At 34.2% G+C, this 22831-nt stretch overlaps 1 protein-coding gene across 3 annotated transcripts in view; it reads left to right on the top strand.

The window, feature by feature from the left end:
* COP1 (COP1 E3 ubiquitin ligase) overlaps positions 1-22831 on the top strand; it is a 236812-nt gene that overhangs the window by 170810 nt on the left and 43171 nt on the right. For all 3 annotated transcript variants that reach the window (XM_034666759.1, XM_011226884.3, XM_019801271.2), the window contains 3 exons: positions 15349-15466; positions 18632-18756; positions 19849-20009. In XM_034666759.1, the coding sequence (XP_034522650.1) occupies positions 15349-15466; positions 18632-18756; positions 19849-20009 (404 nt within the window). The remainder of the gene's footprint in view (positions 1-15348; positions 15467-18631; positions 18757-19848; positions 20010-22831) is intronic.

Genomic DNA, 22831 nt, shown 5'->3' with positions numbered 1-22831 from the left:
TCTGTGAGACCAGCAGTTAAGTGATACTTAGTACATTCTGGATCCCTAGAATGCTGTGATACTGATCAGCATAAGCACATATACTCAGTGGACTTTGTACTCTCCACTTGATCTATAGATCTACTTATACAATCTGAAATATGTATCTAGAGGTTTCTCAGAGTCCCTAGAAGGAAAGTAACTACTGATTAGAGGAGCCTGATCTTGTAATCATTCTAAAAAAAATTTTTTTCTCTGTCACATTTATCATGGTACCTGTAATCTTTTCATTAGAATTATAGCATTCATTTATTAACTTCACAAACACTTATTTAAAAAATGTATTTATTACTGTGCATATGAAAATAAATATTCTTCCTTTCCAGGATGTCACAGTTAGATAAGATGAACAAACACATTATAATACATTGTGAAAAATAACATTAGAGCAGTTTTTTTCAAAACCTGAGAAACTGAAAAATTATTTGTGTCTGGATACTATCACAAACCTACCAAATTATAATCTTCAGAGAGGAGACCAAGCATTTGTGTTTTGAAATTATTCCTCAGCAATTTCATGTCTACCCCACTCCCTTACTCTGGGACTATAGTAACTATACTAAAGATGTGTTACAAGTTCCTGAATTGGTGGAAAAAGAATTTGGGAATGTAGATGTAGGCTAAATAATGAAGGCCTTTTATCATAGTAAGAAAACTTTATTGTCTAATGAACATAATTGCATTAAAATATTAAATCTCTGTTTTAACAGCATTTAGCAAAACAAGGTCCAGTAAAAGATCTGTCCAGTAAAAGAAAAAATACTGCTTTTGCTTATGAACTATTATTACGGAGATAATAGGATTCATTTTGATTTTTTAAAAATAGCATAAAGAGGTCATTAAATAGACTGAGCCCCAAATCTACATTATCTTTTGCACTTAAATTCTCCATTTTAGGTTAGTTTTTCAATCATATTCTTGAATGGAGTCTGATATATTACTATAAAAAGACTTAAAATTTCTGGAACATTGGTTAAAATACAGATCTGTATCCTGGGTCTGATGAAAATGCCTCTGGAAATGAGGGGCAGTTGTGAAACACCAGAAAATTAGTTACTTGACATGCATTGAGGGTTAATCAGTTTTTTATTTTTAAACTTGCTTCAAATGGTTACATTAAAAAAAAAAAGGAAGAAGATAGAAGGGAGTTCTGGTTCTAACAATATGATAGACTAAATAAACTGAAAATCTTGTCAACAAACATTTATTTTAGATCAATATTATTTTAGATAAAATGTATAAAAATATTACTTTAGATACATAGCTTATAAAGTATTGAAATTCCAAAGGGTCAGAAAGAGCGCAGAATATAAAACCGGAGAATCGAACCTGTAAGCTCAAGTTTTATCACCTGGTTAATGGTAGTGATGGAAAAGTTGCTGACATCCGGGACCTAGTTACTAGAGAGTTAGTGCGGAGGAGAAAGGGGGTGTGGATCTCCTTAGAATGTTGTAATTATCTGTCTGTCCAGATACCTACATGGAGAAATCTCCAGTAACTTTGTCTTAGCCTGGGCTCTGAGGGTTGGACAGGAGTTGTTCTCCTGAGAATTCTAACCATGGTATAGGATGCTTCTCTCCCTGCCCCCTCCACAGAGAAATAAAGAAGTGAATTAAATAAAGAATTGAATAAAATACTAGGAAAGAAGTCATGAGCAGAGAAATTTATAATATAGGCAAATCTTAGCTAGCCTTGTCTGTATAATACAATAATAATGGAAAAATGAGACTAATTTGGAGGTTTTAAAAAGATGGAAATAGGGGCGCCTGGGTGGCTCAGTGGTTAAGCATCTGCCTTTGGCTCAGGGCGTGATCCCACCTGGGATCAAGCCCCGCATCAGGCTCCCAGCTCAGCGGAAGCCTGCTTCTCCATCTCCCACTCCCCCTGCTGTGTTCCCTCTCTTGCTGTCTCTCTCTCTGTCAAATAAATAAATAAATAAATAAATAAATAAATAAATAAATAAATAAATATATATATTTTAAAAAGATGGAAATAAAATTCTGTGCAATAATAATGTAATCCAGGTTTTGGAGGAGTGTTGATAAAATATAAAGTAATGTAAGGTTTTACATTGTGTAACAATATTAACTTGCTTTGTCCTTTGAGTCATGTATGCATTTTAAATTTTAATCTTTATCATTAAAGAATAGAAACAGGGTTTCTACTCTCAAATCTGCAATAGGAAAGAAAACAGTCTATATTAAAGAAAATTCAATCTATAGACAGGAAGAAGGCAGGAAATGAAGAGCCACAGAAAAATCAGAGTAAATAGCTAATAGCATGATGAAAATAAATCCAAATGTCACACTTATAACAGTAAATTGAGCCAGATTAAGTTTACCAGTTCAAAGACCAAATCTCTTTGATTGCATTATTTTATTTAAAAATTAAAACTTCTACACTTAATTCTATATAAAAGAGACACCTAAATTTGAAGGGCACAATGAGATTGAAATAAAGAGATGAGAGAAAAAAATCTTACTACGTAAGAAACTATGTAGTGAGAAGAATTAGACTTTCCACGTTAATATAGAGTTAAAGAAGATCCCAAGGCAGTGATAAAAGGAATAACTTAAAATGAAGACATAAACTGTGAACCTCATATATGTAATAACATAGCCTCAACAACATCAAATAAACGTGACAAATTCTAATAGAAATTAAAATCTCTAAGGAGAAAAGCAGGAATTGTAAGGTACTGGAAATTTGAACAACACAGTTAACAAATACATACATAGAAGATTGAATCTGTCAGCTGGAGGAATCCATATTCTTTTCAATCACACAGATTATTTATGTAAAATGATTTTTTAAAATTTAAGATCTAATTAACATCCAGTACAATATTGGTTTCAGGAGTAGGATTCAGTGATTCATCACTGATCATCACAAGTGCCCTCTTTAATACCCATCGCCCATCTAGCCCATCCCCCACCCACCTCCCTCCATCAACCCTCAGTTCTCTATTTTTAAGAGTCTTATTGTTTGCTTCCTTCTCCCTTTTTATCTTTCTTCCCCCCCATATGTTCATCGGTTTTGTTTCTTAAGTTCCACATATGAGTGAAATCATATTTAATTTGTCTTTTTCTGACTGACTTTGCTTAGATTTTTTTAATGATCTTTTTTTCAACCCAGTTAGGCATCAGTTTTTAGCTGTTTATCAGACGTGATTCCAGGTGTTTTGCCAGTTTCCCAAAATGAATTTCTCTTTGAAGATATTCAAAGAAGGCATCAGTAGTCCCATTTAGGCCTTCTCAGTTCTTTTCTGCCACCATTAATTTAGATAACCATTTTCCAGGTTTCTGAAATGAATCATATTTTTTAACACCCTTTACATGCTCACGTGAGATTTTAAAATTTGTTTTAATCTAGTAATGGAAAAAAATTTGAGTATCTCTGATGTTTATTAGTCATTATTTAGCATTATTTGATTTTTGACTCTTTAAAGCAAAAGTGTGAAAAAAGACTGAAATAAAGCAGATCAGTGAAGATTGAAGCAAATTAATTCTCATAAAAAATGTTTAGTGTGTTCAGATACTTCTGCAGGTGCTTAGTTTGGGTGTATAAACTTACAGCAAGCTAGGCCAAGTTGAGCAAATAATTTTGTACTGCATTTTGAATATGTATTTCAGTGCTTTTGTTTCTAATGTGGGCATGCCAGATTTTATATTTCTAAAATTCAGATATCAAGATTTGGATGGCATTGCCTCTAGATTTAGATTTATGATGTTTGAACAATTTTATAAAATTGTAATTTTTTAAAAATATCACGAAGAGGAAAGTAGATCCTTAAATTTCCCTGGTAGGTCATATTTTACTATATAGAAACTGATTCCTAAGCAGGCAAACTGTGAGATCAGGAATTTTTGCCTATAGTTTGTGTTTATTTGATATCTTAACGGCTCTGTGACTATTTTAGATTTATATTTCAGGTTTATCTCTAGTCTTTATTACCATAAGATGGTAATAAAATTATGTATTCAACATGTAATTTGTTGTATATACTTCCAGATAAGTTCAAATAAACACAAATTATAAAATTGTTTTCTATATTTGATAACTTTTTCGTTTCCAAAAGATAAGTGATATTGTTATTTAGTCGCTAATGTCAATGCATAGAACATTGTACTGAGTCCTTATTAGTGAGTTTGAAGATTTAAACAGTATTTTTCCTGTTGCTAGTCTAGTTTAGGACAACACAAGAGAAACGATTTTAGAGCAACACATTTCTTCCATCAGACATAATTAAAACCAACAAATCAGAAACATATTCAAATAGATGTTTTTGTAAACAAAGAGATGTTATTGATATTTTGAATTGGATTTTGGGTGGAGAAGGGTAGTTGTGATTTGTAAAAGTTCTTATTTGCCTGTGAGCTTTGGAATTTGGCATTAAAAATTCATTAATATACTCTGTAAAAAAAATGAAAAACTAAATGAAAACATTTTTTCATATTGATCAATACAATTAATTCATTTCAAATGATATTTCTTGAGATTCTTCAAGATTTGGCAGGTGTAAATTACAGGAAGGCTGGGTAGATAGGGAGAACAGAGGCTTAGTAAAAAGGGCTCTTGTTCCTACTTGGGCTGTAACTGGAGCAGCTCTACTTTAATTGGTTTGGTATCCTGGTGTTTGGGAACAGATAGTTATTGTTTTTAAAATCAGAAATGATATCAGTAACTAGTGGACCTGTGTATTTATTTTTTTATTATTATTTATTTATTTATTTTTAATTAAGTAAACTCTACCTCCAACATGGAGCTGGATCTCACAACCCTGAAATCAAGAGTCACATGCTCTACTGACTGACCCAGCCAGGAGCCTCTGGACCTGTGCATTTTTAAATACTCAGAAGTTATTTGCCCTGCCTAAGGAAAACTTTTGTAAGGATTTTTCCAGCTTACTTTCTCACCTCAGCCCCATCATGATGATACCCAAAAGCTAGGACACTGAGAACTCATAGGCATCTGGGAAGCCTGAAAATAGAACTCAGGGGTTCTGAAATTCAGTTTGGTCTCTCACTGGCCATTGTATACATGGATTGAACCTGTTTCCTTTGTACACTTGCTTTTTGGAACACAGTCAAGAATGGCTGTGTCATAAATTGCATTTAAGAACTTTAACGTCTCAGTTGTAGCTGTCTTATTGTTACTTTCGGAAAGGTAATGAACTCCTTATTAAATATTAAGTTCAGTAACATATTTCTGCATCTATTCCAAACATTATTTTCATCATCTCACTTTAGTATATCAACAATGATTACCTTATTAATGGGGAAACACTTAGTGGTATTCCTATAGGAAAATTATTAATTATACTGGAAATGATTCTCTTGGTATTCCTCTTAATGGTTGTGTATATAGCATAATTTGGTTGAAATAAAAGAGAAACTAATTTTCTGTACATTGACAAGGCCATGGGGGCATTTAACTGAGAAATCAAATTTGGCATCACCAGTGGAACAGACATTTTATGCCTCTTGAGGTGATGCAGTAGGAAGAAACATAATCTTTGTAGTATTCTTGTCAAAAACAGTTAACATGAACATAATAATGAGAAAACATTCAAATTCAGACTTTTGAAACATTCTACAAAACTACTTGAGATGCTTTAATAATAACAGCGTTAAGAAGTTGTTATATATAAAACAATGAAGAAACATAGAAACTATAGTGAGTGACCCTTGAGCAAAATTAAATAAATAAATAGCTATTTAGGATTTTTTAAACAACTGGGATATTTGAATATGGAATGCCTGTTAAATTATATTCTTATGTCAATATTAATTTCTTGAGTATGACAGTGGTATTGTGGAGAGTCTTCTTGTTTTTAGAAAGTAGGTGCTAATGTTTTTATGGGTAAAATATCCTGATGTTTGAAACTTACAGATGGTTCTTGGAGAAAAAAAAGTGTGCATTTGTTTATTTGTAGAGGGATGGCTAAAGCAGATATGGTAACAGTAGTTATATTTGGTTAGTCTAGATTGAAAAGTACAAAGTTGTTCAATTTATTATTCTTTCAGCTTTTCTGTAGGTTTGAAATTTTTCTTTCTTTTTTTTAAAGATTTTATTTATTTGACAGACAGAGAGACAGCCAGTGAGAGAGGGAACACAAGCAGGGCGAGTGGGAGAGGAAGAAGCAGGCTCCCAGCGAGGAGCCTGATGCAGGGCTGGATCCCAGAATGCCAGGATCACGCCCTGGGCCGAAGGCAGGTGCTTAACGACTGAGCCACCCATGCACCCCTGAAATTTTTCAAAATAAGTTGGGGAAAGAAAAGAAATAGAAAATGTGATCATATACTAAATACTCAAATTTTTAAGGATATTTTTAAAAATTATGATAACACTTCAGAATTTCCCTTTATAATGGAAAGCACATTACTGAGGACTCCTCCCCCCTGACCTAAACTATTATATCACAAAGTTACTAAGTTATATGGGTAAATGTAAAACTATAGACTACTTTCATATGTTCCTAGTTCTTAAGCAACTGGTAGTCAAATCAAATTCTAATTAAATACAGTAAAAATAAAAACCAAAAAGAGAAAAAAGAAAGTAGCAGCATGATGACATAACAGTAATATGATGGGTAATATATGTTTTGCTGAAAAAAAGTCGCCACTGCACATAGTAAGCTGGTTCTCAGTACTGTAGTGCGGTTTCTTTCGAGATTGCCATGTCTATAGAAACATTTCCCATTTTTTATGTAGTCTCTACACTACTTTTCTCATTCCACCTACTGTAAAGTATTTTTGTAGTGCACAGTAGATAATTTAACCTTTACTTATATCCCTACAGTTTTTATATATTACTTCTTTGTTTTTTATTAGCCTTTGAAAAAGTTAGTATATTATTGTACTGTGCTGTTTTTATTATATCAAATTATTTTCAGCTTTTATAAAATAACAAGAAATTAAAGACTTATTTTACAAAAATGTTTTTCAATTTTGAATTATTAAGGCAAAAGAGAAGTTTAAACTTTACAACTGATAAGTTTAACATGAGCATGGCACTTGAAGCAGGGTTTTTTCCCATTTTTACTTTATTACATGCCAAACAAATTGCAGCTATACATTTATATCTCCATAATAGAAGCTGATTGCTGTCATTTGAGGTGATCACTTAATGCAATTGCAATAATAAAGGGAAAAAATGTGGGAATACTCTTCCATATGAGCAACAAAAATACAGGTGAATTTATAAAAACTGAGCTAACTTGTGGCATATAAGCCTTGAAAACCAGCAGCCTTGTAGCCACCACTAGGAAAAAAAACAAACAAACTTGTAGGAACTTCTTAAAAAGCCCCATTTCTAGATCATTGTCACTGTTTCACTTACAGCTTACTGGAAAAAGCCACATGCACAAGATGTTTTTTCTGTTTGATCTGACTCAGAGTCTGCATGGGAAAAACCTGTACCCACGGTCTTGTTGAAAACAGTCAGATGTAGTGTCACAATTGTCTAAGGCTGTGATACCAGATGGGACAAACAGGAGTCCAGTCAAAAACTTTAAAAGGAAGATCTGGGCAACAAAACAGCCACAGGTGCTTTGAAAAAACTCTTACATGTTCCTAGGATGTAGAATGCTTTCTGCATGTTCAGGCCAATGTGCTTATCCAGGAAAAAATAGAAAGGGCTCTAGTTGCTTACTTCTGATTGACTCTGTGTAAGTAAGCATTGAAGGCCAATGGAGATTTCGAAGTTGCCTGAGCTTTGAAAGGATGCCCTAACATGCACATAGGTGCCCTGGGCAAAGGGTAAGAGACATACTGGCTCAAAACATTTAAGAAAATTTTGTGGCTATTAAGTGATGCTGACCCAGGAGCAACCTTTACTCATCTAAGTAAAACAAAAACAAAAACACCAAAAAATTTTAAGAAGGAAAACCAGTTGAGACTCAAGTGGTTCCATATAACATGGGTTTGGAGACTACAGATTCACATCTGGAAAAGTCTTCAGACAAATATGTGGCAACAAAGCCAAAACAAAAAGCCAAGTCACAAAAGTCCCAGGAGAGGGAGGTAGGATCTGATTCCAGAGTTACCACATTATATTAAAGTGTCTACTTTTTATCAAAAAATCCCCACAAACCAAAAACTATGGGATATGCAAAGAAGCAGGAAAAATTAGTAGAAACTATCACAGATGTCAGGCTTACTAGATAGAGACCTTAAAACATCTATTATAAGTATATTAATTGAATTAAAATACAATTAAGGAATGAAAGAGAAATATGAAAATATGTCTCACCAAATAGAGAGTGTTAAAAAAAAATAGAAGAAAAAACAAATAGAAATTTTGTAGTTGAAAAGTGTAATAACTGAAATGTAAAATTCACTAGAGGGGCTCATGAGCAAATTTGACCTGGCAAAAGAATCAGTGAACTAGGAGATAGGTCAATAGTGATTACCCAGTCTAAGAATGGAGAAAAATGAATAGAGCCTTAGAAACCTGTGAGATACCATTAAGCATGCCACCATAAATAGACTCTAAGAAAATAAGGGAATAGAGAAAGGAATGGAAAAATATTTAGGGGAAAAGTGGCCAAAATCTTCCCAAATTGTATGAAAAACATCAATTTACATACCCAAGAGGCTCAATGAGCTCCAAGTGGGATAAACTCAAAGAGATGGGCACATAGACACGTCAAATTCAACCTATGAAAGCCAAAGGCAGGGAGATAATCTTGGAAAACAGCAAGAGAAAAGCAAATTAGCACATTAAAGCAATCCCCATAAGATTAGCAACTTCTCATCAGAAACCATGAAAGTTAGAAGGCAGTGAGATATATTCTACATGCTGAATGGAAGATTATCAAGAAAGAGTTTTGTATCCAGCAAAACTACCCATGAAAAAAATGAAAAATTTATGACATTCTAAGATAAACATAAACTGAGTAGGTTCACACAAGAAATATTACGTATGGCAGTCCTTCAGGCTGAAATGAAAGGATATGAGATAGTAATGTAAATCCATATAGAGTAACAAAAAGCACTGGGTAAAGATAATTATATTGGTATAATAAAAGACAGCTGTATTTTTTGGTAACAGTTCTAACTGATTTAAAATACAGCTTAGGGGCGCCTGGGTGACTAAGTTGGTTGAGTGTCTGACTCTTGATTTTGGCTCAGGTCATCGTCTCAGGGTCCTCAGATCAAGCCCTGTGATGGATTCCCCACTGGATGGGGAATCTGTTTAACATTCTTGCTCTCCCTCTCTTTAACAATAACAACAAAAAAAAGAAAATTGTCTAAAACAAGAATTATAAAATAGTGTTCATGTGCTTTTACCCTAAAATGATACAATATGTATGTCCATAATAGCACAAAGGATGGTGTGGGAGGAGAGGAGAAGAGTTATATTGGAGCAAAATTTCCACATAATATTAAAATTAGCTTAGTGATGATCTGGGGCGCCTGGGTGGCTCAGTCGTTAAGCGTCTGCATTCAGCTCAGGTCATGATCCCAGTGTTTTGGGATGGAACGCTGCATTGGGCTTCCTGCTCGGCAGGAAGCCTGCTTCTCCCTCTCCCACTCTCCCTACTTGTGTTCTTTCTCTCGCTGCCTCTCTCTGTCAAATAAATAAATAAATAATATCTTTAATAAAATAAAATTAGCTTAGTGATGATCTGAACTAAATTTTTAAAAATTCACTTGCTAATTATAATCCCCAGAAAACCAGTGTAAAAATAACTTCTAAAAAGTATAATAAAAAACAGCAACAAAGGAACAAAAGTGTTATCCTGGGGAATTTCTGTTTATCACAAAAAAGGCTAAGGGAGGTATATAGAAGCAAAAAGATGTAAGAGAAACAAATAGCACAGTTGTAGGTATAAATCCTGTCATATAAATAATTATGTTAAATATAAGTGGACTAAACACTCCAAGATGCAGAGATTGGCAGAATGGGTGAAAAAAACAAGAGCCAACTATGTACTGTTTATAAGATACACCTTGGATTCAAAGACACAAATAGATTGAAAGTAAAAAGATGGAAAAAGATATATTATGCAGACAGTAAACAAAAAAGCTGGGATGGCTATATTTAAATCAAACTAGACTATTAGTAAAAATTGGTGCTGGAAACAAAGCAAACCCTTTAATAATGATAAAAGGGTCAATTCAGCAGCAAGATGTAACAATTATAAATATATGTACACTTAAACTATTTGGATATACATTAAACTACAATTTATGGAATTGAAGGGGGAAGAGACAATTCAACAAAAGCAGTTGGAGACTTAAGTACTCTAATGTCAATAACCATGGAACAGCTAGACAAAAGTCAAGAAGCGTGTAGAAGACTTGAATCACAGTATCAGCCTGACCTAATGGACACACATACAGCTCACTCCACTCAAGAACAGTAGAATATATATTCTTTTCAAGGGAACATGGAACATTCTCCAGAATAGACTATATATCAGGTCATCTAATAAGTGTTATTAAATTTTAAAAGATTGAAATAATAAAAATCATGTTTTCTGACTAAATAGAATTAAATTAGAAATTAACAACAATAGTTAATTTGGGAACTCCACAAATATTTGTAAATTTCTAAATAACTCTTTGGTTAAAGAAGAAGTTATGAGGGACATTAGAAAATATTTTGAAGTGAATATAAATAAAACCCATCATATTAAAATCTGTGCTAGCAGGGGCACCTCGGTGGCTCAGTCATGAAGCATCTACCTTTGGCTTAGGTCATGATCCCAGGGTCCTGGGATCAAGCCCCATGTCGGCTCTCTGCTTGGTGGGGAGCCTGCTTTTCCCTCTACTTCTCTGCTGCTCTGCCTGCTTGTGTGTGCTTGCTCCTTCTGTCAAATAAATAAATAAAATCTTTAACAAAATTTTTAAAAAATTTGTGCTAGCAGCCGAAGCAGTGCGTAGAAGAAATGTCTATTTGGGGGCACTTGGCTCAGTCAGTGGAGCATGTGACTCTTGATCTTGGGGTTTTAAGTTTGAGCCCCATGTTGCATTTTGAGAGATTACTTAAAATCTTTAAAAAAAAAAAAAAAAAAGGAAATGTCTACCTTCAAGTGTTTATATTAAAAAAGAGAAAGATCTTAATAATCTATGCTCTCACCATAAAAGTCTAGAAAAAAATAATAAAGGCAAAGACAAGCAGAAGAAAGAAATAATAGGGTGGAAATTAATTAAATCGTGAACAGAAAAATGATATAGAAAATCAGTAAAACTAAAGTTGGTTCTTTGAGCAGTGCCTTGGTGGCTCAGTTGGGTAAGCATCCAACTCTTGATTTAGCATCAGGTCACGATCTCAAGGTCATAAGATTAAGTCCCACGTGGGGTCCATGCTGAATGTGGAGCCTGCTTAGGATTCTCTCTCTCTCCCTCTGCCCCTCCTCCCTACTTGGACTCTTTCTCTTAAAAAAAAAAAAAAAAAAGAAAGTTGGTTCTTTGAAAGAGCAACACAATTGGGATACCTTTAGGTCGACTAAGAAAAAAAGAAGACACATCACTAAAATTGAAGGAGGGGCACCGAAGTGGTTTAGTTGGTTAAGCGTCCGTCCACCTGTTGATTTTGGCTTAGGTCTCTCAAGGTCTTGGGATCCAGTCCTGCATTAGGCTCTGTGCTCAGCATGCTTGAGATTCTCTCTCTCCCTCTGTGCCCCTTCCCACCCCCCCACCCCCACTCACGTGTTCCCTCTCTCTGTAAATAAATAAAATCTTTTTTAAAAAAAAGAATTAAAGAAGGGAGGTTACTGCTGACCTTCAGATATTAAAAAGATCACTCTGAACAACTGTATGCCAACTTAATGTAGATGAAGTGAACAACTTTTAGAACATCATGTATAACCAGAATTGACTCAGAGGAAGTATAAAACTTGAATAGACCTATGAAAGGGAAAGAAATTGAGTAACTAATAATACTCCTACAGAGAAGGTCAGAGACCCAGATGGCTTTACTGGTAAATTTTATTAAATGATAAGAAATAATACCAGTATTCACAAATTCTTCCCTGAAGAATTTTCAAAACCCGAAGCCCAAGATATCACATGAATAGAAAAACAGACCAGTATTCTTCAAGAATATAGATGCAAATTCCCTGTACAGAATATTAGCAAAGCAAATTCAATGGTATATTTAAAAGATTTTCACTATGCAGTGTGAGATTTATCCCAGGAGTAACCAGATATGTTTAACATCCAAAAATCAATCAATGTAATATACCATATTAATAGAATAAAGAACTAAAACCACACAGTCGTGCCAATAAACATAGAAAAGGCATTTGACAAAATTTCATACCCATTGATGATTAAAACTCTTAACAAACAAATAGCAGTAAACTTCCTCAACTTGACAGAAGATTTCTATGAAAAACTACTAGAGAATATCATAGTTACTGGTGAAAGACTGAATGCTTCTCCCCTACAAGTAGGAACAAGACAAAGGTGTTCACTTTCCCTTCTTTGGTTCAGCCCAGTAATGGAGATTCTAGCTAATACTGACAGGGAAGAAGAGGAAACGTAAGATATCCTGTTTGAAAGAAAACATTAAACTGTTTTTATTTGCAGATGACATCATCCCATATATAGAAAATTTTAAAGAATCTTAAAAAAAAATAGAACTAATTGTTCAGCTGGGCCACAGAATACAATATCAGTATAAAACATAGTCTTTCTAAACATGAACAATATACAGTCTAAAAATAAGGTTCTGGGGGCGCCTGGGTGGCACAGCGGTTAAGCGTCTGCCTTCGGCTCAGGGCGTGATCCCGGCATTGTGGGATCGAGCCCCACATCAGACTCCTCTGCTAGGAGCCTGCTTCTTCCTGTCCCACTCCCCCTGCTTGTGTTCCCTCTCTCGCTGGCTGCCTCTGTCAAATAAATAAAATCTTAAAAAAAAAATAAAAATAAGGTTCTGTTCAGAATAACATCAAAAAGCATAAAATACTTAAGGAATAAATTTAATAAAGTGCAAGACCTGTACACTGTACATTATAAAAATTTGCTGAGGGAAATTAATATATAAATAGATGCAGAGACATTTTGTTCATAGACTGGATGACTTAATATTGTACGATGATAATTCTCCTGAAATTGATTTATAGAGTCAACTCAATCTGTGTAAAAATTCCAGCACGCTTTTTTCCAGGATATGATAAGCTGATCCAAAAATTTATGTGGAAATGCTAAAGGACAGGAATTGCCAAAACAATTGCATAAAAGAACACAGTTGGAGGAATTTTTCTACTGAATTTCAAAATTTTAAAGCTGCAGTTAGTTATGTGCGCCTGGCTGGCTCCATCAGTAGAGTATGCGAGTCTTGATCTTGGGGTTGTAAGTTTAAGTCCCACGTTGGGTGTAGAAATTAACTTACAAACAAAATTTAGGGGCATCTGGGTGGCTCAGTTGGTTAAGCATCTGACTCTTGATTTCGGCTTAGGTCATGATCTCGGGGTCACAAGCGCCACTTCAGGCTTCTTGCTCGGCAGGGAATCTGCTTGAGATTCTCTCTCCCTCTCCCTCTGTCCGCTCACCTCTCAATAAAATAAATAAATCCTTTAAAAATAAAAAAATGAAATCTTTTTTTAAAAAAGCTACAGTTATACAAGACATTGTTGGCTAGCAGGAGGTAGACATATATAGATCACTTGATCAGAATTATGAATCCAGAAGTCAGTTCATTTTCAGTAAGGGTGCTGAAGCAGTTCATTAGAGAAAAAGTTTGTTTTCAGTTCATGTGGGACAACTGGATGCATCTCTATCCACATGCAAGAAGATGAACTTTGACCTCTTCTTCATACCATACAGAAAAAAATAACTTAAAATTGATCATAGACATAAATTAAGAACTAAAACAAAGCTACAAATTAATAGAGGAAAAGTCTTTAAGACCTTGGATTAGAGTTTTTTATGAGTTCAGAGAAAGAATATAAATTGGACTTTATCAAAATCCAAAGCTCTGTCCTTCAAAATATACTGTTAAGAAAATAATAAAGACAAGCAGAATGGTTGAAAATATTTGTAAACCTTTTTTTGTTTTTTTAAATTGTATCCAGATTTTTCGAAGAACTCATATAATGGAACTGGAACCATCATGTATTGCTGGTGGGAAAGTAAAATGTTACAGTCAGCAGTTTGTCAGTTTCCTAAAAACACAAAGTTACCACATGGTGCAGTAATTAACACTTCTTGGTTATCTACCTGAGACTCAGATACATGTCCTTACAAAGACTTGGGGTGCCTGGGTGGCTCAGTCATTAAGCATCAGCCTTCGGCTCAGGTCATGATCCCAGGGTTCTGGGTTTGAGCCCTGCATCAGGTTCCGCATCGGGCTCCCTGCTCAGCAGGAGGCTTGCTTCTCCCTCTCCAACTCCCTCTGCTTGTGTTCCCTCTCTTACTGTGTCTCTCTGTCAAATAAATAAAATCTTTAAAAACAAAAACAAAGACTTGAATGTGATTGTTCATAGCAGCATTAATTTTCATAACCAAAAAGCGGGAATAAATATCCTTCACCTGGTGAGTGGTCTGAAAAAATGTGGTATATCCATACAATAGGTACTATTCAGCAATAAAAAGGAATGAACTATTGACATGTGTTAAAACATGGATGGACTTTAAAAATTTTGTGTGAAGTGTAAGAAGCCATACACAGAAGCCATGTATTGTATGACTTCATGTCCAGAAAAGGTAAATTTGTAAAGAAAGTTAGACGTAGTGATTGCCTAGGGCAGTGAGTGGTAAATGGGCATGAGGGATCTTACTGGGATGAGGAAACTGCTTGAAAACTGATTTATGGAGATGGTTTCACCACTGGGTAAAGTTACTAAAAATCATTGAATTGTACACCTAACAGTGAGTTGGTTTTGTTATATGTTAAATGTGTCTCAAGAAAGTATTTTTCAAGAGCAAATGTAGGAAATTATATAGCATTGTCTTTAACCAGAAGCCTAAAATGTTTATATTACCTTTTTTTTTTTTAATAAGGTCATCTAAAATGTAAGGATACATTTTAAAGTTTGCAGTTACTTTGAATGCTTAATACTCTGGTTTTAGAGCCAGGATCCCTGGAAATACCAGTTGAACACCCTTTTAGACTGACATTGGCATGTGCGTGTATACTTTTTATGCAACCATATTTTCTAGATTCAAAACAGAAAACCCAGTATAGTTTTCTTGTTTTTGAAAATCATAGCACTTAATTTTCTGCTGTTACAGGTTTGATACCGTCCCTGAAACCTTTGATGAAAGATGCCAGAACCATTTAAAATGAGCTTTGCTTTCTGTTTCTTCATTTACTACATTTTTCTCTTTTTGTTTTGTTTTGCTTTGTTTTTAGATCACTGTGTCCACTACTATGATCTTCGTAACACTAAACAGCCAATCATGGTATTCAAAGGACACCGAAAAGCAGTCTCTTATGCAAAGTTTGTGAGTGGTGAGGAAATTGTCTCTGCGTGAGTATTACTTTCCTGAGGTGAAGCTTAATACAGAGAGCTCTGTCATCATTTACCAGTTTTGTAATGTCACTGTGGGTATCTGTAAAGAGTAACACTGTGATGTATGTACTTTTTCATAAATGGTAGATTTTTAAAATAGTTGTCTAATTAAAATAAATGTATATTTTGGTTTGTATTGTTCACTTTTATATCCTCTTTATGAACAAAATCCTATGATGTTAGTTTTTAATGCACCCCCCTTCAACATTTGAACTTTAGATTGGATTTCAGCCAGTGCTTCTCCTTAAGAGTAAAACAACATAGTTGGTGGAATAGAGTGAGAAGTATTTTATCTATTAAAATCAATATGTTATTGTTTATTTATCTGCATTGCAGTACAGTAGTATTATTTTTGGTTTTAGGTAATATTTGGTTGACTCTATGTTACTTGATTTCCCTGTGGTTTCATAGTAAGTTTTAAATATGTTCTGAAAAGAAGTAAATATGGCTGCTTATACTTGACAAATATTCTTTGAGAAGCCTTCTGCACTAGAGAATTATAATGGAAGCTTTTAGTTGTCTTTTATTTTGTTTGAAGGTTAACAAGATGTCAACCAGATAAATAAACCTCAGTTGCCAAAATATTGTTGACAGAGTGCTTCTAACAGGCAGTACCTTCTTTCTGTTAACCCATTTCATAGTTCTCTTTATTTTATTTTATTTATTTTTAGAAGATTTTATTTATTTATTTGAGAAAGAGAGTACAAGCAGAGGGAGAGGGAGAAGCAGGCTCCCTGCTGAGCAGGGAGCCTGACATGGGGCTCCGAGCCACTTAGGTGCCCCCTCTTTATTTTATATTACCCTAACAAATACCCATTCTTAATTTCTCTGTTTTTCCTATCTATTATTTCTTTTCATGCTTAATGATACATCGCTTTCTTCTCTTCACTTAGTTTTTTTCCCCCATTAGTTTCTAATCTCTAATCTTAGGAGATCACTAATGCCAGTGCCTTGGCATTAATACTTGGTATCTCCCACCACGTCTACCTCTGTACTGGTTGATTTAGATAATAAATTGGTAATTTGAATTGATTTAATGAGGTAATTTGAACTGAGTTACAAACAAGGAAAAAAGTGAGAACTGAGTTTTCCAAGGGAAGATAACATAGGTAATGAGTTCATAAACTTAAATTAGTGTTAACCAGTCAAAATGTATCCCATCTTTAGGAATAATAATGGGCAGTATATAACTAAAATTTTATTCAGATTCAAATGTGGGTGGTTGATTATATGGCAAAAATATTTTTCTTTAACTTTAGATTTATACAGTTTGATTTCCAGTAGTTGAAATATATGTATACTTAATATTATAAATTGGGAAATTTTAGTTGACCGTATTAATATGGATATGTTGTTTGTATTTTCACCAATCCCTTGTCCTTCTTAAGTTTTATAAATCACCATATTTTTTTTCTTGAATATGTTTGAGGTTTAGAAGTTTTTAGAACAAATTTATCCACAAGTATATTTGGAAGTGTTCAAACGTAATATTAAAATATACATATATTGCCACAACCTCTGAATTCTTGGCCAATAAAAATATATACACACCTAAAGAAATATTCAATACAACATTGTTGAGAAAAAAAATTTAAAGCACCATAAATGTCTATTGAAAAATTGATGAGAAGCAATAGAGAAGTATGTATGTATGTATGTATGTATGTATGTATTTATTTATTTATTTTAAAGATTTTATTTATTTGACAGAGATAGAGATAGCCAACGAGAGAAGGAACACAAGCAGGGGGAGTGGGAGAGGAAGAAACAGGCTTCCAGCGAAGGAGCCTGATGTGGGGCTCAGTCCCGTAATGCTGGGATCACGCCCTGAGCCTAAGGCAGACACTTAACGACTGAGCCACCCAGGAGCCCCAATAGAGAAGTATTTAAAGAGCTTGGAGTTTGGGCTCTGAAATAAGACAGTTTCAGTTTTGGCTCTGCTGTTGACTATTTGTGGTACCTTGAAAATGTCCTTAATTTTCTCATTTTCAGTTGCCTAGTTGTTAAAATAGAGCTAATAATAATGTTGTGACTCTTTAAATGAAGTAATGAATGTAAAGTATTCAGCATTGTGCCATATTCTGTGAATGTTACAGTAAGAGAAAAGATGATTTAGCATGTAGTCATTAACAAAGATATCAAAATGTGTTTATTTTACAGAAAAATTATAAACCAAATTATCAAATAAAGGATAAACAATTTACAACCTATTGTATATGATACAATTGGATATTTGTAACAAAAAGAAAAAAACGTGGCGTTTTATTCAAGTTCTAAGACTGTCTCTGTATGATAGTATCACCAACAATCTTTATATTCAGTTAATTTTTGGTAAATAATTGCATTTGCATATTATTTCAGTAAATAAATTACTTTATATAGACCATTCCAGTCATTCATTATATTCCATCCCTCTAGATACAACTAAGCTGTCAAAATAGGTTAAATTTAGTATAAGAATACAGTTCAGGGGCGCCTGGGTGGCGCAGTCGTTAAGCGTCTGCCTTCAGCTCAGGGCGTGATCCCGGTGTTCTGGGATCAAGCCCCACATCGGGCTCCTCTGCTAGGAGCCTGCTTCTTCCTCTCCCACTCCCCCTGCTTGTGTTCCCTCTCTCGCTGGCTGTCTCTGTCAAATAAATAAATAAAATCTTAAAAAAAAAAAAAGAATACAGTTCAGTAGTTGAAAAGTAAATTGAATCAAGTGGCATAGAGTGTATACCTGAAATTAAACAAAACTCCCAATGGAACTCTTGTTATTTGATGGTGGTGGTGTGACAGTATTGATGAGTAATGTTTATTAGTAAGCACTTCCCACATGCCCAGGGATATTGAAAGCATTTTAAATGAATTAATTTAGTTTTCACATCTTATAGAATTTATTTAATTCAATAATGTAGGAATCACTGTATTTCACATAACTAATGAACAAATTTGAGGCCGAAGAGGTTATATAACTTTCCCAAGGTCAAAAGCAAATTAATGGTATATTGGGCATTGTAACTCCTAAAATCTGGCTCCATAGTCTGCATACTAAACCACCAAACTGGATTGCCTCTAATTAGTAGGGATGAGTTTCAGACCATAAAATCTTAATTGCATTCTCATTTTTTGTGTTTACCTCAGCTCAACAGATAGCCAGCTAAAGCTGTGGAATGTAGGGAAACCATACTGTCTACGTTCCTTCAAGGGTCACATCAATGAAAAAAACTTTGTAGGCCTCGCTTCCAATGGCGATTATATAGCTTGTGGTAAGTAAAACCATCTTTTCCTGGAACTTTTTAACAGGAATTTGTCCCTGAAATTGCATTCAATGCACATAGACTATATACCAAGTCAGGAAATGATCTGTGTGTCCAGAAAGTAGCATATTGAATTCTTCTTGGATTGTACTGGAATAAGCATTAGTCCTTCCCTCCATTACTGAGCACAGACCCTGACTGCATGAAATAGTATAAGATTGTTAAATATGTTTTATAATTCTTCTCCATCGTAACATAAATTCTATAGATATTATGTAAAAGAAAATATTAATTTCTGCGAATGTCCTAATTTCAGAGACATTGTCTTCTTAAGGTTGAAATTCATTTTCCCCTACAGAGTGTTCTCTTCATTAAGCAGTTTGTTTAGATAATCTTGATCTGTTATTCTAGGGCTTTTGTTGTTGGTAATTTATACAAGTTTAAGTCAGAAGTAGAAATCACATTAGGTAATGTTCAAATGCTTAATACACCTAATGCCTGAATATATAAACTTTCATCAGTTCTTTCAAATGACTTGACCTTTATTTAGTAAAGTTGTATATAATGTAAACTCTACCAAAGCAAATCTCTTGCAATTATTCTACTTTGATAGACTACTCCAAAATAAAGGTTTCCTTATAGGCTGCTTATCTAATACAGTAATGTCTTTATTGGGGAATGGGACATAAATTTTGTAGGTTATTAAAATCTGCCTTTGTACAAGTGCTGTAGCTTTTTTTCCCCCCTCTTAGAAATCTTTCTAAATGTCGTGTAAGATTCATGCTATAATAACAAATTTCTGGTCGTCTTTAAACCTCTACTATAAATGAGGATTTTGCAGTAATTTTAACCTTATAGTTATCAAGGTTGTTATATCATTTACCAGTTATTTTTCTTTAGATTAGTAAAGTGTAGCTTTTTTTCTATGAATCTTTTTCTCACATGATTCCAAAGAAATGCTGTGCTCTGGTCTTTCAAATTCAACCATAAAAGATTTGTCTTTGAGCTTAAACATTGAATAATAATTACCTTATGAATGTGATGTCCTAATTCTGAATTCTCCCATTCTAAAAAATTATTTATTTCAACATTTTTTTTCAGGAAGCGAGAACAACTCCCTTTACTTGTACTATAAAGGACTTTCTAAGACTTTGCTAACTTTTAAGTTTGATACGGTCAAAAGTGTTCTGGATAAAGACCGAAAAGAAGATGATACAAATGAATTTGTTAGTGCTGTGTGCTGGAGGGCATTGCCAGATGGGGTAAGTTTTCATGTCAGCCTTTTCACCTTGATGTCTCATATAACTGTTTATATATTTGTCTATGTATTCATGTGAGAATTTTTTTAAGTTTAAAATATAAATTGATATGTGATACAAATTTTCTTTTTTGCTTAATATTGCATCACCAAAGGCATTTTAGGTAATAATTGAAATGTCACTAATGGAACAGTGTCACACTGATATAATGTCTCTCCTATGTACCCATAGCATCTTCTGCATACCTCTGTTTTAGCATGATCACATTGTCTATTTACATCTCCTTATAAGACTGGAAATGTCTAGAGTACACACTGTGTCTCATTTTCCTTAATGATCATTTGCAGTATATACTCAATAAATATTTAACTGAACCTGGTATTGTCTTAGCCGGAAAAAAATTTGATGTAGGAGTGTACCCTATATCTACACCTAATTAAATACTATTTCAGGGCAGAATTGCTCTCTACAAAATGCACTTATACAAGAATATTTAAAAACATTGAATTTCTTAAGAAGAAAGTCGTACTTCTAGATTTGAAAAAAAAAGTTTTCTTAAACTTCTCACTTATTTCTACATTTTAAAGTATAAGCTTTCTCATAAGTTATATGAAGTAATAGTTCTTTTTATTATCTTGATTTTTATAAACAGTAGTCACTCACTAATGTCATCTTTTTGAAAAATAGGTCTTTAGGTGCTTACTTGGTTGGTTTTATTTTTGAACCAAAAAGTTCTTTGATGGGTCCTTTCAGAATTCTGAGTTGCTAATACAATTTAACTTTAATTGGATATATCCCATTCCTATCTTATTTAAAGTTCTATTAATCAACTTCCAGTTTTGGCAGTGGAAGACTAGGTGATTTGTACTGACCTTCCCCATAAGTAGAACTAGAAAAGTTGGACTGAGTACATTTATTTTAAAAACAACAACAGAAACCTGTTTGGAAACATTGGAATGTAAACAAGGTAGAAAAAAATTACCAGTGTAGGAATGTCAACCTGGCTTTGGAGTATGCGCTGCTTCTGGGAGCCTTTGCCACTCTTGGTAGAATGGCTGAGAACACTTATGGCAGCTTCGTGGAGGCCCAGGGATCAGAGTCTAGCTCACCAGTATGTGGGTGAACTTACTTTGGTTTAGGGCCCCAAAAGGGCTGTGGTCTATGGTAAACCAGTAGAAAGTAAACTCTCACAGTGATTGCAATGCCAGATCATATCAGTCCTGAAATTAAATTGAAATGATCCTGTATTGCTAGTTAAAATTAAATCCTCTTTGAAAGAAGATCTAAAAAAGATCATCTGGGAATTTATTTTTTTTTTAAGTTGCAAATACAGTAACTAAGCCACAATAAAAAACTGACAGACGTAGAAAAAGGCAAGATGTTTTGAATAAATTTATCATAAGTAGTGGACAACAGAAAATCAGAGCAGCTCTGGATATTGGAATTATCAGACATAGCTTAAAATAACCACACTGACAAGATAAAAGACAAGATCAAAAATTTCAACTGGGAACTTTTATAAAAAACTATTTTAAAAATGAAAATCCTATAAGTAAAAAATTATTATCACCAAAATTAAGAACTCAGTGGATGGATTGTGCGGAAGAAAAGAGTTGAAAAGAGAATCAATGAACTTGAAAGTTAGAAGAAAATATACAGAAGGAAGCATGGAGAGACAAATAGGATGAAAAAAATACAGGAAAGAAATAAAGGATGAAGTAAGAAAGTTTAATGTATTCAATAGAAGACCTAAAAGGAGAGAAAAGAAGTAATACAACTGAAGCAAATATTGAAATCATTGTTAAGAACTGTACAAAACTGATGAAAGACATCAAGGCAGAGATTCAGGAAGCCCTTGTACCCCAAAGAATAAATCTACAACGTGAGTAAAGATTTAATATTATACTTGGAACATGAAGAGACTTAAGCTTGCCTGAAAATCTGACCTTGGGTCTGCCTTCTTATACTATCACTTTGTGGAAATGTGCTGAGTTAGGACAAACATGGAGTGTTATTACTAGCAGGCTAGTTGTCTCTTAAATTAACTATGAAACGCCATCTGTACTATTGCATGTGTACTTAGAGAACTGTGAGTTGGCATATTGGCTTTACATCTATCCAAAGTGAACAATATAAGACTGACAGGAAACCAAGGTACATCTCTGTATCTAGAACCCCATGCACCCTAACTGTCCTTGGCAACTGTGCGTATTCTTTGTGTGGGTTCGGGAGAGATGGAAGAAGCTATGCACATGTATAGTTGCTCACCCTCCTGATGAGTTCGAAGACGATGTGCATGCTCAATTTCCCATCCTATATACCTCTATAAAGCTAACTAGCCTAGTGCAAGACTAAAGCTAATCATGTCTGGTCCTGTGACCCCTGCTGATGGTAGGACAGCCACACCTTGACATATTATAATAAAACTATTTTTTTTAAAGATTTTATTTATTTATTTGACAGAGATAGAGATAGCCAGCGAGAGAGGGAACACAAGCAGGGGGAGTGGGAGAGGAAGAAGCAGGCTCAAAGCGGAGGAGCCTGATATGGGGCTCGATCCCACAACGCGGGGATCACGCCCTGAGCCGAAGGCAGATGTTTAACCGCTGTGCCACCCAGGCGTCCCATAATAAAACTATTGAAAATAAAATGCAAAGGGAGATTATTAAAATAAGGCAGAGAAAAAAAACACTGTCTTCAGAAGACCAGCAATTAGACTGACAGCCAACTTCTCATGAAGCAATAGAAATCAGAGTTTGTGGAACCAGGTCTTCACTGTGTAAAGGGAAATACCTGCCAATCTAAATTTTTTTATACAGTGAAAA

Source organism: Ailuropoda melanoleuca, chromosome 8 (assembly GCF_002007445.2).
Source record: "Ailuropoda melanoleuca isolate Jingjing chromosome 8, ASM200744v2, whole genome shotgun sequence".
Classification (NCBI taxonomy): Eukaryota; Metazoa; Chordata; class Mammalia; order Carnivora; family Ursidae; genus Ailuropoda; species Ailuropoda melanoleuca.
The sequence above is the reverse complement of the archived record's forward strand: the minus strand, read 5'-3'. Positions and strand labels throughout refer to the sequence as shown.